This window comes from Podarcis vaucheri (assembly GCF_965113315.1).
Source record: "Podarcis vaucheri genome assembly, chromosome: 15".
NCBI lineage: Eukaryota > Metazoa > Chordata > Lepidosauria > Squamata > Lacertidae > Podarcis > Podarcis vaucheri.
Window position 1 is genome coordinate 15,225,908 of NC_138753.1, and position 13,437 is coordinate 15,239,344.

Genomic DNA, 13,437 nt, shown 5'->3' on the forward strand with positions numbered 1-13,437 from the left:
AGCTTAATCCAATGTGGTGTAGTGGTTAGTGTTGGACCTGGGAAAGACCAGGGTTCGAATCCCCAGTCAGCTCTGAAGCTCACTGGGTAACCCTGGAGCCAGCCACTGCCTCTCAGCCTAGGCAACCTCATAAGGTTATTATGGGGATTAAATGAGGAATCATGTATGCCACCTTGGGCTTCCTGCAGAAAAAGGTGGGATATAAATGTGATAAATAACATAAAATAAATCTTTAAAAAAAAACATAAAATAAATCTGATCCAACCTTTTACTTCAAAAATACGAGATCCACCTTTTGGGTGAGGAGGGAGGGAGTACAATTTCTTGAAACAGCCAATCAGGGCAGCTCATAAGAAGTTTGGCAAAAAGCAGCAAGGAAGAGGAGAGCCCTACTGTGATCAGAAGAACACAAAGAAGTAGTGCTCAGGAAAAGCTGGGGGACCTAAGGGAGGGCTGCAGCTCAGTGGCAGAGCATCTGCTTTGAATGCAGAAGGTCCCAGGTTCAATACCCAGTATCTCCGGTTGAGCTGGTTGCTCTGTCTGAAACCTCTGGAGAGAGGCTGCCTGCCAGTGTAGACAATACTGAGCCAGATGGTCCAATGGCCCAACAGAAAGGCAGCTTTCTGTGAAACAAGAGTTGTACGGCCCTGTAGTTTAAGCACATCAGATCTAGCTCTGTGGCAGCAGGGAAGAGCCACAGCTCAGTGGTGGATAGCATCTGCTTTGCACGCAAAAACGTCCAAGGTACAATCCCCAGCATCTCCAGGTAGCTCTGGGAATACTCTAACTGGAGAGTTGCTGCCAGTCAGTGTAGGAAGCACCATGTTAAATGGACTAACATCTGCCTCAGCATAATATAAGGCAGCTTCCTGGGTTCCCATCGGCCTTCCAGACAGATATGGTGAATGGGCAATGTGTCATGCAAGCACAACAGAAACCATGTAGGAAACTGTTTCTATGAAAATTGGACCCCACAGAACCCTTGAAAAACAGGTTAGGGAAAGGCAAAGAAACAGAAACAAAAACCGCTGCAGATAGAAAAGCTTGGATTCGGAAAGCCAAAAAAAGTGCAGGATACGGCTGTGGATACACACAGCTCTCTTTTTATTCCTTAAAAACTTGTTTGTCGTCCTTATTGGGACAAAGGTAGGGTTGGAAGTGTGTGGGTTAAGACTGCTTAATTTTTAGAAGCAAGAAAACTGGTCAAGCAACTGGAGGGGGAGCATCTTCCCCAATACTAACCATCTCAGACCCTATGACCAGCAAGTGAGGCCTTCTTGGTGGGGCTGCCACAGGGGCTGCCCACCTGGTGCTGACCCACAACAGAGCCTTTTCAGTGGAGGTTCCCTGGTTGTGGAATACCTTCCCTAGTGAAGTGTGATTGTCTCCCTCCGTATTCAGGAGAAATGTTCCTATTGACCCTGGTGCATACGGTGACTGAAGAAGACTGTTCCTGGCAACCCTGAGAACATGGGATGGAAAAATGTGTTTAATGGCCTGTAGAGTAATTTTTTGAACGGTAAACTGATTGTAGATGTTTTTTATTATGTTTTTAGAATGTTTTAAAATATTTGCTTTGTTTTTGTTTCAAATGGTACATCTGTCTCCTGCCCATGGCTCCTCAGTGAAGAGGAGCCGAATATAAACTAGACTGAATTGAATTGAACTGAAAAATAAAATAAAATTAATTCAGAGTCCCTGCCCCTCCCAAGACTAGCAAAACTAGAATTATGTAAGGTCAGTCAATTTGCAGACTAGGGGCAGAGTCATAGTGTGTGGTTATAATTATGACAAAGGGCACCTTCAGCCCTGTTCTATTTCTACATTCAAAGACTTGCTTTTTTAAAGGAAGAAGAACACTAATAGTTGACCTAAAAAAAATTAGAAATAATATAATCTCATTTCTGTCACATACAACTCCTAATTTCCCCTTTTCACTGTTATGGCCTGGAGGGGCAGCTTTGATCCAACAGCTTCTATCTCTCAGAGCCTTTTTTAAAAAATCTGCCCTTCTTAGAGCCGGAAGGAAATATTCCAATTCAGAACAGTCTCAAGGCCTGAGAATTTTTAGTTTTGCTTAAAACCTAAGAAAAGAAACATCAATGCACACAAGAGACTCCATTATGCACATTCAACACTTTTGTAAGTTAAAACCGTGTGGAATGCAGCAAGTATTTTTATCCATATTTTCTTGAAGGAAAGAACCAAGTTTTTAGGCTCCTAAGCTAGCTTCTGGAATGTTTTAATTACATTTATAACCCTCCCTTCCTCCCAAAGGAACATGGGTAGCTTCTGGCTTCTTATTTTATTTATCTAAACAAGATTTACATACTGCTTAATGGCAAGAAACTCTCTAAGAAAAAGCCCCTGCAGGCCCCCAGCAAATTGTAGAGCAGCCTTTGCTGATCAGGTGCTCTCCAGAGGTTCTAGACTACAATTCCCATCAGCTCCTGGGCAGCTGCCTGCTCCTTCCACAGCAACTAAGGTCGTCTGACAAGGTCCTCCTGGCTGTGCTGCAGCCTGCAGAGACTTGCCTGACTGCAACCAGCAGGAGGACATCCTCATGGAATAGCCTCTCTTCCGAATCAAGGCAGGCACATACACAGAATACCCTTCAGCATCTCACTAAAAACATATTCTCTCCCACCTTTGCTAGACCCTGATACCAGGTGATCACAACAGCTTGAAATATATCTGCTCTGGCCCAATGCCAGCTGCTATTTTATTTATTCTGCATGTATTTTTGTACACAGCCTTGTGATGCTCAAATACCTAAGAACACAAGAGGAGCCTGCTGGATCAGGCCAGTGGCCCATCTAGTCCAGCATCCTGCTCTCACAGTGGCCACCCAGATGCCTCTTCTGGGAAGCCTGCAAGCAGGACCTGAGCACCACAGCTCTCTCTCTCCTCCTGCAGTTTCCAGAACAACTGGTATTCAAAGCATTGCTGCGTCCAACCGCAGAGGCAGAGTAAAGCCATCACGGCTTGCAGACAAGGATAGCCTTCTTATCCTCCATGAACTTGTCTGATCCTTTTTTAAAACCATCCACGTCGGTGGCCATCACTGCCTCCTGTGGAAGCAGGTTCCACAGTTCGCTCAGTGCAGCCGCCTCCATGTTCTTGCATCCTCATAGTAAAATTGCTCCCTTCTACAGTGGTACCTCTGGTTGCGAACGGGATCTGTTCCAGAGGCCCATTCGCAACATGAAAAGAATGCAACCTGCAGCAACACGTCTGCACACACGCAGGTTGTGATTTGCTGCTTCTGCGCATGTGCGTAACATCATTTTTGCGCTTCTGCGCATGCGCGAGTGGCGAAACCCGGAAGTAACCCTTTCCAGCACTTCCAGGTTGCCGCAGGACGTAACCTGAAAGAACGTAAGTTGAGGTATGACTGTATTGAACTGTAACTTTCTACTCCATAGCCCAAGCTAGCAGAGGTAGAAGTACCAATGTAGCATAATGGTTAGGACTATGGTTGGGACTACGACCTGGGAGACTAGGGTTCGAATCCCCACTCAGCCATGAAGCTCACTGGGCAACTTCGAGGGCCACTCGCTGCCTCTCAAACTAACTGACCCTCACTGGGTTGTTGTGGGGGATTAAATGAGGAGAGAAGGCAACCATGTATGCCACCTCGTACTCCTTGGAGAAAAGGTGGGACAAAAATGCAATATATCAATAAATAGTAAGACCTGCTGCTTTAGTTCTTTGCTTAACTTGAGTCATGGTCTTGGCCCTTCCGGCAGAAAGTTCAACCAAAATAATAGAACCGCTATTTGTGTCGTCTTGCAGGGAAATGATGAACGTGCTCAATTTGAAGGACTGCGGTGTCTCCAATTCCAACACGGGAAAGGTGGTAAGGAAGCAGTTTGATCAATTGATGAGAGGCCCTATTGGAGCTACTCCTGGCACAACCCTAGCTTTGGATTCGGCAAAGCTGCTAAAATGAGCAGAGAGGCAGGTTTGGTGCGGCTGGGCCGCGTTACCTTCAGCAGGAGAAGAGAGTTCCCAGGGTGGAGTAAAAATCTCCTTCAAGTCCCTGAGAAGGTTATCAGCACTGAGCTCCTTCCCAAGCTGTCCGGACTTAACGCTGGACTCCTGAGCGGCTGGAACAAATGCAAAAAAGGCAAGGACTCCCAAGGGTGATACAATTAATGGAGAGGGAGGAGAGGAGAGACCAAAGATCTGGCAGTTCTCGTTCGCAGACAGGAAGGGAGGCCCTGATGAAGCGCAGGTAGTTTTATAGTGTTGGAAGTGTGGGATAGGACTTGCTGAGAAGGGTGTGTGAAGGGGTTAAAACAGGCAGAGAGGGGAATCTCCCAGTGCCTACACTGTCTCTTCCTGCCCTGTCCTTTGAAACTGCAGACTGATACTCTTGGGTTGCAGGCTCTGGCTTCCGCCCCCCCCCCCCCGGCCCTGGCCCCCTTCTTCCAACCCTGCGCAGAAAGGCCATCTCAAAAATCATCTCTGCTGAGAACAAAGGACCAAACATGGCTCTCAATGCTGTCATTAGCTGTAGCATTTCCTTTACAATAAAGGTAATGCAGCTGTTATGTTGTGTTGTGGGTTGTGAACTTTGAGAGCTCTGCTGGCTTATCATAAAATAATATTTTTCAGAGTTAAATGATGACTCAGACCAACTGATTTAAGAGTCTGGAAAGGGCCACAATAATTGCTGTCTACTAATCCAAAAGACTAGTGAAACAGAAAAACCTGAAATCATTACCCAGCTGTTGTTTTTAAAAGCCCCCCTAACCGCTCTCCCCCCTTACCCTTCTTAGCTCCTGGTCGAGATGACGCCCCAAAGAATTTCTTCACCGTCGTCACCTTCCGTGATTTTTCGTTGGTTTTCTTCTCCTCAAACTTGGTGAATGTGAGCGACTGAGCCCCTTGAGGGTGCTGAGTGCTTGCATAGGCCTCCTCCTCCTCACGCTGAAGCCTGCAACCGGGTGGAGAAAACAGAGCCACATTTAGTTCCAACAAAAAGCACTGCTGCTGAGTTTCACCGGCAGCTGGGAATCTCTCCTGTCTCCTCCAGGGTCAGATTCTAGCTCCACAATAAAATCAAGTCACACATTTAAGCATAGCTGTCAACGTTCAGATTTGAAAATAAGAGATCAGCAGCCTCAAAAAAAGGGATCAGCAGCCTCACCTGTCCCGGGGACAATCTATGGGATATCTAACAATCCAGGATAGCAGCGGGAAACGGCGCTGGGATAAGGGAATTTCCCACACAAAAAAGGGAAGGTTGACAGCTATGCATTTAAGCCAGGCTTCTGGCCTACACCTTGCAGCAGGCTGGGAATGGCAATACTATAGACTGCAGTAGGTGTATACCATTTCTGAATGTGCCCCCCGCAAGCAGAAGAATTAGCAGCTCAAGCATAATGGTTTTATCTCGCTCATTTCAGTCTGCCAACTTTCTACTTGCAGAAATTTCATTTATTCATTTGCAGCCACAGCACAAGAATGTGATCCCTTTATACTGTGTGAAGGGATGTTGAGGTCCATTCCAATGCGTGAGCACACACACACACGTACACACACACCAAGCGTAAGAATTCTGAAAGCTTTCTTCTACCCTATCCAGACAATTGCCCAACCAACTTTGGTATAAATCTCAGCTTATTTCCCCTTAGCTGTCCCAGGAGGGATGGAAATGCAAGAACAGAGACAATCAGCTGCTAGACCAAGAACGGAGACAATCAGCTGCTAGATCATATACAGTGGTGCCTCGGTTCTCAAACGAAATCCGTTCCGGAAGCCCGTTCAGCTTCCGAAATGTTCAAAAACCGAGGCATGGCTTCCCATTGGTTGCAAGAGCTTCTTGCACTCAGCGGAAGCTGTGTCACACATTCAGGTTCTGAAAAAAGTTCGAAAATGGAAGCATTTACTTCCGGGTTTTAAGCGTTCAAGAACCAAAACGTATGACAACGCTGTACTGCTACATCCTGCAGCAGCAAATTCCACAGGTTAACCATGTGCTGTGTGAAAAACCACTTCCAGTTGTCATCCAGTGTTCAGTTTTCTTGGGTCTTCGTTTTATGAGATGAGAGGTGAGAGAGAGAGAGAAACTTCTTCCACTGTGAATAATTTTGTGAATTTCTATGGTTTCCCAGACTCTCCATTCCTCTGTCTAAACTAAAAAGCCAAAAACGTTGTTCCTCAATGTGCTCCAAACCATTGATCGGTTTGGTTGAAGTAGGCACCCTCTATTTGCCCTCTACAGAAACCGCTGGAGATGTTTTTGGTTCCAATAAGCTTTCCCAGTTGGATACCACAAGCATCCACTTGTTTTAGTCTTCTTGTAAATGTATATGCTGTTTCGTGTTTTAATTATCTTGTGCGTGAAGAACAACAACTATGGGCCTTATGAAACACTGTGGGGGTTTTTTCTCTGATCAAGGAAAGCTTTTTAAAAGAAAAGGCTGGAAAAGACTCCTTGCCTGAAACCCTGGAGAGCCACTGCCAGTCAGTGTAGGCAATACTGAGAAAGAGGGACCAGTGTCCTGATTCAGTATGAGCTGGCTTCCCATGTTCCTTACTGCTTGGGGAACTCTCCACATTGCAGTTTCAGCCCAGCCATGACCAAAACGCCCCCTCTCAGTCACACACACACATACACTTCAGCTGTCCCCACCCAATATCCTACCAAAGAACTGACATGTTACTAAGCATTATCTTTGTAGAGGGCTGTTTAAAAATGCAATTCAAGCCACAAATTAACATGCAATTTGTGGCAATGCTACAAAAGCTGGAGCTAAGCATTTCTCCCTGATGCCAACACCTCCTTACCTCTCAGCCAGCTCCCAGTCCTCCTGGATTTGCTTCTGCCTGGCCTTTTGGTACTCCTCCCTCCAGCACTTGGAGCAGAAGCCCTGCCAAGCCGGGTTGCCATAGTAACCGCATCCTTTCTTGCAGAGCAGTTCGGACTGGTCCACGTGGATGCCTCGGCGTTCCGACTTCAGGCTCATCTTGCTCCTGCTGTGGTGGGAGGGAAAAGGGGGTTATTTTTAAATGTCACTCAAATAAGTAAAAGTGGGGGAGGTCCTACACAAATCAAAGAAACCAGCTGGGGAAAGTGGCATGTGCAATGCCAGGAATAAAATGCCACAGCACCTCCCCTCCCTAGTTCCTCAGGAGTTCAAGATAGGTATTAATAAAATGCTACTAGAGCAAAGCCATCTTCCAAGTTGCAGAGCTCCTGTTATGCAATCCTAGAAATCCTTCTTTCTCAACGTGGAGCCCTCCAGATGTTTTGCATTACAATCCTCAGCAGTCCCTGCCAGCACAGCTGCATGTTGCTGGGGGCCAATGGGAGCTGTAGTTCAAAACATCTGGAGGGCACCAGGATGGGGGAAGATGTCATAGAGTGTTGTAACTAGATAGATTAGCAATGAGTTCCATGAGTCTCGTCATGGAGGAGAAGGCTATCAATGGGGATAGCTCAGCTGTGCCGTCATGGTCGGAGGCAGCAATGCTTCCAGATACCAGCTGCTGGAAGCCACCGCAAGAAAGAATGCAGATTTCCCACAGGTATATGGTTGCCCACTGTGAGAACAGGATGCTGGACTAGATGGGCCATTGGCCTGATCCAGCAGGCTCCTCTCATGTTCTTAGAAGGTAATACGCTGCAAGATTTAGCAGCAAAAGGAAAGACACACACACACTGGCCAAGACAGTCCAGAACTTGAGCTATAAACATAAAATGGTCCCAAAAAACAATATTTGAGGCCAAGCTAAAGAGCAGCCTGGCTGGTGACCAGCTTATCTGCACTGGAAAAAGAGAAAGTCTTGGCACCAAAATCACTATGGGAGTTTGTCAACTATTTCACCAACCTGCCCACCCAAAATATGAGTGCTGTTTGACTGAGGCTATGCCATGCTTTGCATTCAGGGACTGTAATTTTTACACATGCATCCCTCTTATCATGGCAATGCCTAGAGTGGGCAACACAATTATATACAGGGCTATGTGTAGTCTGTGTGTAAAACAGGTCTGTGACTATCGTTCTTCCACCATTCTGGCAGAGATGAGTCAGGCTGCAGAAAAAGCCAGGGGTTCTCCCCCTCCTGCTGTGACCAGCTCACCTCCCCCCTGGTCTCCCAGAACCAGAAGACGGCAAAGCAAAGACAGAAGAGGGATGAAGAGGGTGGAGCAGACGGGCATGGCGACGAAGTTTCAGATTGATTGGGATGGAATCAGGGGCGGAGGAGGAGGCTTAGGCAACTGTGGAAAGGCCAGGGACCTTCAGTCTGCACAACTGCCTTATAGGAGCAAGATTTACTGGGACGAGTTGCTGGGCTCACTAGGCCCAGCCTCCTGAGTTGACCTTGTTTCCTTGAATAAAAAGTTAACTCTACTAACGCCATGTAATTTATTGCCATCCTGCTCCTGACAGCCAGCAACACACACCCAAACATAAGAGAAACAGCCTCCTGGCATCATGTGATAAGAATATGAGTTCACAGCGATTCAGTATAATTGCAGGAACAAGAGGCCAACTGCAGAAAACTATCAAGACAGCACAGAGAGAAAATGCATTATCAGCCACCCTGATAGCTATGAAGTTATCACCAGGACCTAGAAGGAAAAACTGACACTGTCAAGATTTGTCATGCAAGGTACGTGCTGTTATGCAACTCACTCAAAGTGTGTCTGCAAGGAGATTATGCAAGGGCTAGTCAAGCAAACTGTGTCCCGCCCAGTGGGTGGAGGCCTGCAAGGACAGTCTGTCATTCCTTCAAATGACCAAAATAAAACAAGTAAATAAATAAATAACAAGTAAATAAAACAAAATAAAACAAGTCAGCAAGGAGGGCCCAGTTGGGGCAGGAACTGCGTGCAAAAGCAACCTGCATAGAGCTGGTAGGCAAGGGAAGTGGTCACTTCACAAGATGCAAATATGAAAAATATACAGAGATTAAAACTGGAGGTAGAGTGTTCATCCAAAGGGAGAAGGAATCCAAGAGTAGCAGCCTTTATTGGAACTAAACAGTCACCAAGCAAGAAAGCACTGAGTTCCTCAGCATACTTCTTCAGGTTAGGGGTGTTTTATTGCGGGGTTTTTTGCTTAACATTAAAAAAAATGAGAAAGAAATAATGCCATTGTACAAGACTGAAGAGCCCCAGAATCTGCACACTTCAAGTTGGAACAGGGGAAGTATCATGCAAAATTACTCAGCCTAGGCCACCCTTGAAGCAAAGAGCTCTCATTCTACCCAACCTCTCCATCCAGAAAGACAGGGAAAATATCCTTCTGCCCAAGATGGTGAGGAGCTTCTTGGTTTAGCTGTCCCAGTGACCTCACTCAGAATAAGGGAACTGCACAGGTTCATACGGAACAAGGAACAAACAGAAAATGATTAAGCCTGTCCTAACTAAGCCACGAGAAGGCAAGCAAGTCTTCTGCTGTTCCTCAGGAGCAGCTGACAACCAGTGAGTGAAAACACCCTTTTTCTAAGTAGGAGGTTGAAAGCAAACTTGGCAGCCCAGCACTGATGGGGGAAAAGGAGAGCTGCTTTTGCAGGCCAGGAATACATCTAAGAGTGTGCAAATGTTTGCTCCTGCTGAGTCAAACACCAGAGACTCAGGAATGTCACCGGTATGTAAGAAGCCTTGGGAACGGAAAGGACCGGGATGACTTCATCATCAGGATTTTCCATGAATCCTCTGCAGGATCTAGGAGGCAACTCGACTCCCCAGCCGCACTCAGCACACAGTGGGATAGCTGCCCTTGACCCATTTAATCCAGAAAGGTGCTGAGAAAGAGGGGGGAGGGAGGCGTTCTGCAACCCCTGACAGGCATTTTGAAAAGGCAGTCAAGTTGTGAGGTCACCAGAGAATCATGGGGAGGGGCTGAGCTGCCTGCAAGTCAAGACAGCAGCCAGAGCTAGAAAGCTGTAGGGGTCAGGAGCTCATTTTTATAAGGGCAGCAGTGTCAATCTGCTACAAAAAGAGAAACGGAAACAGTAGCCGTGCAGCATTCCAGCAGCTACATCTGAAAAATGGAGTGGACAAGGGAGGGAAGGGCAAGAGCCGGGGGGGGGGGGAATCAGTTCCCAGGAAATCCTCTTTAACACAGTTACCAATCTCTTGCTAGTGACAGAAAGGGGGGGTGAGAGAGAGGGCACAAACACAACTGGCTCCTGGATTTAGCCATGTGGTGTCCAAATGCTGATCTTCTGAACACAGGGTAGGGAATTCAACTTGTACCAGAAAGTCTGGGGTGCACACCTTCACTCAAGGGGGTGGGAGAAACTCCTTAAAAGTTTCACTTTCCAAACCACAGTAACATACCAACATCAAAATTGTTCTTCCAGCACAAGCCCCTAACATTTCCAAGCTTGCTTCCCCAACGCATCCCGCCCTTTTCCGATCTAATAAACTAATCAGCTCCAGATGATTAATCTTCGGAACAAACTGGCTGGAGCCACGTCTGCGCTAGAGGCAGCACCACACTCAGTGGCCTGGGGAAATGCAAGGGGCAGCAGGCAGGGACAGAGGGAGAGAACTGGGATTCAAGCTGCAGAAAGGGCCGAGGAAAGGAAGTTGGAGTCTTCCTCTAGTTTCAGAACTCCAAGCATCGTTGCTCTTCAAAAGCGTGAGAGAAACACGAAGAAAAAACACTGGGCAGATTGCCGTGCTGATGGGTCACCATCAGCGAAGAGCCACTGTCTCTTCCTGGTACAGCACACTGTGCTGTGTATGCAAAAGGTCCCTTCAGTTATGGGATGCCTTAGGCTGAATCAGTTGGCCCCTTTAGCTCAGAACTGTTTACACTGGCAGCAGCTCTCTAGGGTTTCAGACTCAGGTTTCTCCCAGTGCTACCCAGAGAGGCCAAGGATGGAAGCTGAGCCCTTCTGTGTGCAAAGCAGACACCCAACCACTGAGCTACAGAATTTGCCCTTTAGGAGAACCATAGAATTGTAGAGGTGGAAGGGATCCTTAGGATCATCTAGTCCAGCCCCCTGCAATGCAGGAATATGCAGGTGGCCCGTAAGGTATCAAACCAGCAACTTTGGTGTTATCAGCACCACGCTCTAACCAACCGCTAGTGAGAGTCAACAGCACTAGGGGACATGAACCAAATGTCTAACGAGAGTAAGGCATCTTCATATGTCCAGAAACACTTCAGTTTAGTGTGTCTACGGGTAGATTTTTAAATCTGCTCACAGGACAGAAATGTCTGTTTACCTCCTTGTACTCAATTCTCTGTTAACCCCCATAGGAAGCCTCCCCATCCCCTCTACCGCCCTTGGGATAATGTTAGAAATTAACCAAGTGTCCAGCACCTTTTGCGACTGACACTTGTCCAATTGCAACCACATGGAGATATCTGGATGTCATGTTGGCGACAGACATCTCCATCTAGCTGGCCCCTCCAGCTCTCTTAAGCAGATAAGCAGAAGGGCTTCCTTATTGCATTTATATCCTGCCTTTTTCTCCGAGGAGTCTATGGTTCACACTGCTCCTCAGTTAATCCCTCCAATAACCCTGTGAGGTAGTTTAAGAAGCTGTGACTGGCCCAAGGTCACCCAGTGAGCTTCATGACTAAGAGGGGATTTGAACTGTGATCTCCCAGGTCTTAAGTCTGACACTAACCATTATATATAAAGTATATAATTGTAGGTAACATACCATTTGTGGTCATAAAGGACCACCTTGTCCTCAGGGGAGGAGAGAAGTGACCCACTACGCAGCACTTAGGGTGACCAGTGTTGGTCCTACTCAGAGTAGGCTCACTAAAATGAATGGGCATGACTTCCTTAAAGGTAAAGGGACCCCTGACCATTAGGTCCAGTCGTGGCCAACTCTTTTCTCTAAACTAAAGAGTCCCAAACACGGCACTTTTTCTTCATACTGACACATCATCTACTGCATGAAGTATCTTAGGAGATGCTTCAAGGAGTAAAGGTAAAGGGACCCCTGTCTGTTAAGTCCAGTCGCGGACGACTCTGGGGTTGCGGCGCTCATCTCGCTCTATAGGCCAAGGGAGCTGGCGTACAACTTCTGGGTCATATGGTCAGCATGACTAAGCCGCTTCTTGAGAACTAGAGCAGCACACGGAAACGCCATTTACCTTCCCGCCGGAGCGGTACCTATTTATCTACTTGTACTTTGATGTGCTTTCGAACTGCTGGGTTGGCAGGAGCTGGGACTGAGCAACGGGAGCTCACCCCATCATGGAGATTCGAACCACCGACCTTCTGATCGGCAAGTCCTAGGTTCTTAGGCCCCTTCATTTTGGTGGGTCTCCTCTTGAGTGCAGTTTAACTGGAAGCAACTCAACAGATCTACTGCCAGGTATGACTATTACTATTATTAATTTATCCCTTTATAGATCACCTTTCACTTAAGTCTCAAGGGCAATGATAGCCATATAATCAAAACAATAGGTTGAAAAACGGTTTTAAAAATCAAAGATAGATTTAAAAAGGCAGAGACCTCAAAACATTCATGCAGCTGGAAACAGCAGCTAACATTTGATAAGATCCATAATGCTAAAATTATTTTTAACATTCGATGCCATCATTCACTGATAATATAATGTACAGTTGATCCATAAGTAATAAAGATAGAATAAGGTAAATATAATGCATTAACTGATAAGCACAGAGTTATAGTTAACTTGCAAAATAAAGCCATCGTAAATATGATTGACACAACATATCTTTCACTTTGATCTTAGCCACATAATACGATGGGTTGCACCCAATTCTAAGCTCTACCCAAAGCTGACCCAGTGAAACCACTGAACCTAACTGAGCCAGTGTGGTGTAATGGTTAAAGTGTTGGGCTGAGATCAGGGTTCAAAGCCCCATTAAACCATGCAGCTCCCTGGGTGACCTTGGGCCAGTCCCTGTCTCTCAGCCTCGCCTACCTCACAGGGTCGTTGTGGGGATTACACGGAGAAAGGGGGAGAAGAACCACGTTCCCCACCTGGAGCTCCTCGGGGGGGGAAGAAGGTGGGACATCAATGCAATAAATAAATTAACAATAGCAGGGCCATTCAGTGACAAACACGATAATTGCAGCAATTAAAGCTCCCAGATTACTCAAGAAGGAAGGAGAGATGGGAGGGTGCGGGGTCCTTTCACTCTCCTTCCCCCCCACCCCCCAACTCCATAGGGTTTTGAAACCCCTTTCCCCCTCCCTCTTTGGCCCCACAGCCAGCCAGGCTCACCTGGGGGGCCCTTCGCCGCCTCCTGCGTCTCCTCACCAGCTTGTTTCTCCTTCTTCTTCCTCCTCCTCCTTCCCCCGCCCTTCGGCGTCCTTGCGTCACTTCCGCAGCGGGCCAAGCGAAGGGCGGCGCCGGGCGTCCGATCGCTCTGCGCACGTGACGGAGGCTGACAGAGGGGCGGGGCGGAGGGAGGAACTTCATAGACGCTGTAGAGATATGGAAGTTTGTAGAGATGTAGGTAGCCGCTCGC

General features: G+C 47.1%; 1 protein-coding gene across 4 annotated transcripts in view; it reads right to left on the bottom strand.

Annotated features, from left to right (window-relative positions):
* RABGEF1 (RAB guanine nucleotide exchange factor 1) overlaps nt 1–13,295 on the bottom strand; it is a 28,121-nt gene extending 14,826 nt beyond the window's left edge. For 2 of the 4 annotated variants that reach the window (XM_082201457.1, XM_082201455.1), the window contains exons 1-3: nt 13,191–13,295; nt 6,799–6,987; nt 4,776–4,942 (exon numbers count right to left, since the gene is read on the bottom strand). In XM_082201457.1, coding sequence (XP_082057583.1) covers nt 4,776–4,942; nt 6,799–6,977 — 346 coding nt within the window. In that variant the 5' untranslated portion in view covers nt 6,978–6,987; nt 13,191–13,295. The remainder of the gene's footprint in view (nt 1–4,775; nt 4,943–6,798; nt 6,988–13,190) is intronic. The other 2 variants (XM_082201458.1, XM_082201456.1) reach the window with 1 other exon arrangement.
* Nucleotides 13,296–13,437: the final 142 nt, after the last annotated feature.